The 8021-nt window shown below is 29.2% G+C and overlaps 1 protein-coding gene across 1 annotated transcript; it reads right to left on the reverse strand.

The window, feature by feature from the left end:
• Positions 1-3428: 3428 nt before the first annotated feature.
• On the reverse strand, positions 3429-6316 carry LOC102603622 (UPF0481 protein At3g47200-like). The gene is made up of 3 exons (XM_006367733.2): positions 6225-6316; positions 5305-5399; positions 3429-4892 (listed from the first exon to the last, which is right to left on the reverse strand). Exons 2-3 carry the CDS (start codon positions 5374-5376, stop codon positions 3522-3524), a joined length of 1443 nt encoding a protein of 480 aa, XP_006367795.1. The 5' UTR covers positions 5377-5399; positions 6225-6316; the 3' UTR covers positions 3429-3521.
• Positions 6317-8021: the final 1705 nt, after the last annotated feature.

Raw genomic sequence — 8021 nt, forward strand, 5'->3', positions numbered from 1 at the left:
TTGTTAATTTGAGGAACAGCGGAATTTGGTCATCTGTTGGGGTTATCTGATCAGTGGAGTGTGTCACCTCTCTTTCTTCAATTGCAATTACTATAAAAGACATTCTTTTTACTTTCAATTCATGTTATTATTAATCCAAAATAATATATTCATTGTAAAATTTGATTTGAAAAGAAAAGACATAGCAATAAAAAGAAAATTATATAGCATCAACTCTCATGTTAAGTGTCTACTTGTGCAAATTTAAAATGGGAGAAGATAGATTTCAGATGAGACCAAGTTAAAGAACATAATTATGTATTATTTCTTAATTCAATGGAAAAGACTTATATTCTCTTTTTTTATTTGTTTGTTTTACTTTCTATTTTTAGTCCATTTTAAGAACATTTTTTTCATTTTTTGGTGATTCTTTAGTTCTAAGTTTTCACGTGATATGTTTACAACCAAAAAATTAAAGGGCACTATGGTACATTTTACACATTTTTAGTTTAAGACTATATGAGATTCAGAAAGCTCTTTACTTCTTTAACCTCTACATCAAGTAAAAAATCAGACAAACACTTTGAAACATACACTACTAAGAAATAACTATTTTTTCATTGAAATTTTTTATTGAAAAATGTTCCGTGACTGTTTTCACAAATATTTTAATCCAATCAATGAAAAATAATAATAATATTTTCACATATTTTAGTGTTTTAGTGAGAATCTATTTTTTCAGCGAGCTAATTCGTTCGTTAAAAAATGAATGGGAAAATCTTACTTTGGTAGAGATGTTGTAGGACTCTCTGAAGCATGTAAGTTGTTATAAACAAAAAAGAAAAAGAAAAAAGAGCAGAAGGTGATTTAAATTTGAAAAAACAGAAACAAAAAAAAAATTGAGTTTTTTCATATTTTCATTCACTTTTCCCTTTACACTATAAAATATTATGTAAATCATGGCATTCAAATTGAGGTAACAAAGAATAAAGAGTAATAGTTTAGCATAGATCAAGAATATTTAGAAAAAGAAATACCTCTTTGCTTTGGCTGTTTCTTTTTTATTTATTTGTTTCTTTTCTTTTTGGTTTGTTGTTTCTATAAGACAGGTCACCTGTAAATATATAAGAGAAAATGTGATCAAATATTCATATGTAATATAATATAATAATATTTAATATGTGGTCTTGTTTTGGTCTTTCAACACACAAAATATTGTTGACCACTGATGAAAAGATAAAAAGAAGTCTGATGACTCAACAAGTCAATCATTTTGATGTGGAATTCTATAGCAAATATATGTGCATACACTTGTTGAGAATGTATTTCATTATTATTATTATTATTATTATTATTATTATTATTATTATTATTATTATTATTATTATTATTATTATTATTATTATTATTATTATTATTATTATTATTATTATTATTATTATTATTATTATTATTATTATTATTATTATTATTATTATTATTATTATTATTATTATTATTATTATTATTATTATTATTATTATTATTATTATTATTATTATTATTATTATTATTATTATTATTATTATTATTATTATTATTATTATTATTATTATTATTATTATTATTATTATTATTATTATTATTATTATTATTATTATTATTATTATTATTATTATTATTATTATTATTATTATTATTATTATTATTATTATTATTATTATTATTATTATTATTATTATTATTATTATTATTATTATTATTATTATTATTATTATTATTATTATTATTATTATTATTATTATTATTATTATTATTATTATTATTATTATTATTATTATTATTATTATTATTATTATTATTATTATTATTATTATTATTATTATTATTATTATTATTATACATGCGGATATAATATATTCCGTTATTGAGATATTTTATATGTGCTAAATTGCTAATACACTTAAGAGAACGTGAATTTAATGTATTTCACTATTATACATATATTATACACGCGAATATAATATATTCTATCAAAATATTATTATATGAAAAGTTTTTTCTTACTTTAATTTTACTCAACTTTTAAAAAGTAGTTTACATCACAAAGCAAATCAGCCAACTCAAAAGTTGAAAACACATGTGAACACAAATCTTGATAACAATATTTTTTTTGTCTTCTTTTGTTAATGGAATATGAAGTTTGACATAAATAAATTATTAGAAAAGAGAGATTGAACAAGCACTGCTACTTTGATTTTTGACAATATCAATTTTCAATCAACAGAAATATTATAAAAGACATTGAAACTTTTTGACAATAACTATTTCCTCATGCAATAGTTAGCAGTTAAAAGCACAACATTTTTTTTTTACTTTTTACTGATGACCCATAGCTCACTCATGCAATAGTCAGTAGTTAAAAGATTCATCAACTTCTCCCAAAATGATATATAAATATTGATACTTCTATTACCTTAGTGAACAAAAAACATCTTTGTAGCAAGTCAAATCAAGGATTCGCTTAGGACTAACAGTTGTTCTGAGTGTTGGCCACGTTCAGAGTGTAGGCTGTCGGGCATGACAATTTCGCCTTGGTTAATGTTTTGTGATTGGAAACCAAATACTCCTTAAACAAACTTTTCACATGTTATTTGAATAATTCTGATGGCATTCTACAGTGAGAGATCAATAAAGCTCAAGTGGAAAGTTGCTTAGAATCCACTATTTTTCTTTCAACTCTAATTTTCTAAAAAAATAGGAAAAAGCCATCAAAGAAGTATATACAAGGAAGCCAAATGGTCTTGGATGGTAAGTTATATAGGGGAATAAATATTGTTTTCCCTTTATATAGAATGTGATAGTAAAGATATGGCATCTGCGTCTAACTCAACATTAAAAACTAGCTTTTAAGGGGAGGATTGTCCAAGTCCATATAAACAAATCAACATTTGATTCCTCAACCAATATAAGACTTTTACACACTCTAACACTCCGTTCATGCCCAAGCCCAATTGAAGCGTGGACTGGGAGCCCAAAAATCATCCCAAAAGCCAATCAGCTTGCCATTGAACAACCAAGCCTGAGAATCTCTCTGTAAAAGATAATAACTTTTTCAATTCAGAATATTTATTGGAAACAGCCACCCTACCTCATACAAGGTAGGATAAGGTTTGCGTACACCCAGCCTTCTCAGACCCTATAAATAGAATCACACTAAGTATGTAATTATTGTTGTAATTCAGAAATTGATCAATTCAATTTCACCATTGAAAAAGCACTTAGCATAGAATGAATAAATGATATCACACTCATAAGTTATAAAGTGTCTTATGTAATAGTTGTATATCTTGAGATGCCTGCGTTGCGACCGATAATATATTAAATTTATCGGCTCATTTGTTTTTTATGTATAGATACTTGAAATAAACTAACTAATATTCAACTATAAAATCCAATACAAAATAGAATTAATGGAAAACTCATAAGCTCATCAACACACATGCAAATTCCATACATGAAGTTGTGAGGAAACACTACAATTGAGATTAAAACAATACTACTTATTTAAAAGTACATGTGAAAGCTAGAATAGTCTGTATAGTTGTGAGTATGAGGAGCATGATGGCTGCCATAGTTGAAGCTCCTGCCCAAGGACTACTAAAATAATTGTGCTTCAAATTTGCCTTCATTCTATTCCATGGTTTTTCACTATATTCAATTGCTTTTATGCATTCTTCATGGTAATAGAAGTTGTAATAAACACCGACCCCATTTCCAATTTTGTTGAAGAGGCTAGCCACGTCCTTGTTCTCTCCCATCCAACTCTCTATGATTCCTTTTTGGCGAAGCAAATTCACATCTTTATCTGAGTCGATAAGATAATCTATAAAAGTTGCATAATCACTGAAATATTTTGTTTCTACATCACACGATTGTTGCTCATAAGCAATGAGATTTCGCAAGATGGTTTCTGTATCATCGTCGACTTGAAAAGAAGGGATTGCCATAAATCCATTGTTGAACTTTATATCAAATAAACTTATGTCATCCTCAAGGTTGACTTCGCCCAATAAATCTCCAACTTCAACGAAGCTAACTCCAGCTTCAGAAAGCTCTGTTGCATTTGGCATGACCTTATGCTTCGTTATGTCATTTTTTGAGTTTTTCAAGGGATTCAGGCCATGGCATGAAAATATGTGTACTGCATGAAGTAAATGTTTGATATTTTCTGCATTACATATTGTCTCTCTGTAGGATGCACGAAACATTTTTGGCAAGTTACTATAAAAGATAAACGAATTATCATTCAATTGTATTGCCAATGGTAATTCATCAACTTGCTTTGTCATGTGATGAAGCTTGTTGAGGATAAAGAACGGAAGTTGATTTTCTAGTAACATCAAGTCTCGGAGTATTTGACTATATGCGCAATCATCAATATTATTGATGATGTTGTCTTCTCCTTCAGTACTCTCTCGAATAAACTCAACCACAAAACAACCATCAAGCAACAACATTTGCAAAAATTGACTATCATCACAGAGATCTTCTATATCATTATAACACTTGATTGTTTCCTTCTTTAGTGTCTCCAATTCATTGATGCAACTTTCCACATCAAGTCCCTCTTTTCGTTGAAGAAATCGTTGTAGGTATAATAGTTTGTACTTTTCCATTGGACGAAGTTGAGGATTTTTCTTATGGTAAGGACCGATAGAGATCATCTTTGGTGTATAAGCATCTGGATTTGATTCACGTAGCCCCACATTTACTTTGAATATCGTACACGATGTAATTGACAAATTGTTCAAATCCTCAAACATTTCATCAAAGATTTGATTTACAGATGTCTTTGTTTGTGACCCTAATGGATCTTGACCATTTGTTTCCTTTATCTCGATTATATGATCCACTTTCCTCCTTTCTTCTATCTGTAATGGAAAAGAGTGATGGTTAAAATTTTGCGCAACAAGTTACCTTTCAAAGGTTTTCTTCATATGCTTAAAATTCTTAACTTTCAAAGTCTTTTGTCCCCCTCTATATATTCCGTTTGGCTTATGATATATATTGCCCCAAAATTTGGACAAAAGGAAAAAAAAGAAGAAGATAAAAAACTCTTGAAATGCACCGATTTGTAGGTGTAAAACTATGGTTGGTGAACATGTTAGGACAATGAGGTAGACCTAAAATTACGTGGAAGAAGGCAATTTAGTAATCTCTTGAAATACATGATAGCGAAAAATTAAGGTACAATTTTTTATTTTGTTTTGTATAGATGATATCAATTAATTGTTTATGTATTTTAATCAAATCGAAAACTAATTTTGTAAAGTTGGGAGAGACCTCATTTTTTTCAGTTTGAAGAAGTAGTGGAATTTGATTATCTATTGAGGTAATCTCAATGGAGTGTGCCATCCCTCTTTCTTCAACTCTAATTCCTACAAAAGAATGTCAAATTCATATTATTATTAATTCAAAGCAATATATTCATTGCAGAAATTGATATGAAAAGAAAAGACAGCAATTAAAAGGGAAATTATATAACATCAACTCTCATGCTACTATATGAAAAGAACTTTACTATGTGTTGTCAAAACTTCTAGAAAAAAATAATAATTTGATCTAAGTAAAAATAAAAGATTCGGATGTCTCTTTCATTTTCTGGTAACTTGCTAATTTTAACTTTTCACATGACATGTTTACGATCAAAAGATTAAAGAACACTTTGGTACATATTATATATTTCAGTTTAAAATTATAAGATTCAAAACTTTTTTTACTTTTTGTATCAAATCAAAAACGGACAAACGAAACAGAAACACTACTAAAAAGTCACTATTTTCCCATTGAAATTTTTTACTGCAAAATATTCAATGGTTATTCTCACAAATATTTTGATTGAATCAATGTGAAAAGAAAAAATAGTATTAGTTTTTTTAACGCATAAAATTTAGGAATTTTGTCAAGATTTTAGTGAGAATTTGTTTCCTACCATATGTGTTTTTACAGTAAGCTGGTTCATTGGAAAATAAGTGGAAAGAGTTTATGTTTTATAAAGAAAAATTCCCATTGATGTGCGGCAGAAAAAAGCTCTATTTTTAGCAAAATTAATAAAATGTTTTTCTTCCAAAAAAATAATATTGTCATTCACTTTTCCCTTTACACTAGAAAATATTATGTAAATCATGTTATTTAACTTGAGGTAGCAAAATAATAAGAATAATTGTTTAGCATAGAACAAGAAAAATTAGAAAAAGAAATACCTCTTTGGTTTGGCTGTTTCTTTTTCTTTATTTTTCCCCTTTTATTGGTCTGTTGTTTCTAATCTACGAGACAAGTCACAAGTATATTTTTTTTTTTTTATAAGAGAATATTAGATCAAATATTATTCATATATAATATAATAATATTTTAATATGTGGTCTTGTTTTGGTCTTTCAACACACAAAATATTGTTGGCCAATGATGGAAAGATAAGGATCGGAGAAGTCTGCTGACTCAACAAGTCAATCATTATTTAGTTTTCAAAAAACAAATAATCGAAGTCTATAGTGTGAGAAATTGGCATGTTTGTTGTACACAGGGATAATAGAGAAGTACCCTAGACTATGACCAAAATCTCAGAGATATAACATAACTAAATTAAGGTCTATCACCCCTGAAGCCTTTTTGTTTTTATAATTTTGTACACTTTTTTGGTTTACGTGACATTCAGACATCTCCACGCGTCTCAACTATATGGAGTCACAAAGTATGTGTGACATCTTGCAATATGAAATAGCTATGAGGAAGGTTGAAATTGGAAATAGTCATTTTTGGGAAGAATTCAAAATCTGGAAATTTAGTCAAGTATGGAAAAAAAAAAGTGAGTTTTTGGTCAACTTTAAACAGTCATAACTCCTATCTCAGGATGAGTTAGGTGTATTTCCAGTTATTTTTGCAAAGCCCTTGGAATGATCTTTCCAACGCTGCCGAGTTTGCTCGATTCTGAGTTCGTATGAGTGAGTTATGCCCTTTGGAAGTTGGGCTGTTGGCATAGGAAAGTTCACCCGAATTTGTAAGAGTATTTTGGTCTATTCCCTAACCATTTCTTTTGGTTATTAAGGGTTTAGATTGATTTTAAATCAGTTTTCCCTTTGAAAAGTGAGAGTAAGGGTTTGTGAGTGAAGAGAGAAAGAAGAGGAGAAAGAGAAGAAGATGCAAGGTTCGTCAAGATCATCGTGGTTTTCGTTGGGGGTGATCCCTATTAAGGTATGTGAGATCATAGTGTTGGGTTGGTTCATTTCTCCCACACGCCAAACTCATTTTACTTTCCGAGAAAAAGATTGGTTGTGTTTGTTGAATTCTTGTGGTTGTGTTGAAGTTTCTTGTTGATTTGGTACATGTTTCCGAATGGAATTCCGAGTTGAATCTATTGTATATTAAGGGTTTTAATGATCCCAAGTGTTTGGGGAAAGAACCTTTGAAGAGGGTTTAGAGTTGGAAAAATGAAGGAGAAAAGTCGGGCAGCTTGCATGAAACAAGTCCGCGTCGCGGACTTGTTCCCTCTGTGAACAAATATCTTCTCCGCGTCGCGGACAGGACGCGAACTCCACTGTTTCAAAATCAATTTCGTGAGCTTTTATTTAGGAGCATCTCCGCGTCGCGGACTTGTTCCAAGATGGTGTTTTCGTAAATTTTCTCAAGTTTAGCTAATCGAAACTATGCATAAACATCAAGAGACCTTTCCTATCACAAATCATGAACCTTGAATCCATAATCCAATTCAAGAAAAAGTTAGGATCAAAGTCAAGTGAAGTTAAGAAGCAAGTCCAAGCAAGTTTTTAAAGTTTTTTCAAGAGTCTTTACTAAACGTCTAAACTTCGTTTTAAGGCTCAAGTTTCAAGCAAAGTAAAGAGTATAGAGTTGAGTTCTTTAATTTTTCTCAAGAGTTACTAGGGAACTGTGTATTCCCCAAAGAAGTTTATAAATGTTTTTACATTTGAGTAAGAAAGGAACTATGTTTTCCAAGAGAGCCTTTGGGCTAAGCTTTGAGCAATTATCTCAAACTAAAGAAAGAT

This window comes from Solanum tuberosum, unplaced genomic scaffold (assembly GCF_000226075.1).
Source record: "Solanum tuberosum cultivar DM 1-3 516 R44 unplaced genomic scaffold, SolTub_3.0 scf00948, whole genome shotgun sequence".
Classification (NCBI taxonomy): domain Eukaryota; kingdom Viridiplantae; phylum Streptophyta; class Magnoliopsida; order Solanales; family Solanaceae; genus Solanum; species Solanum tuberosum.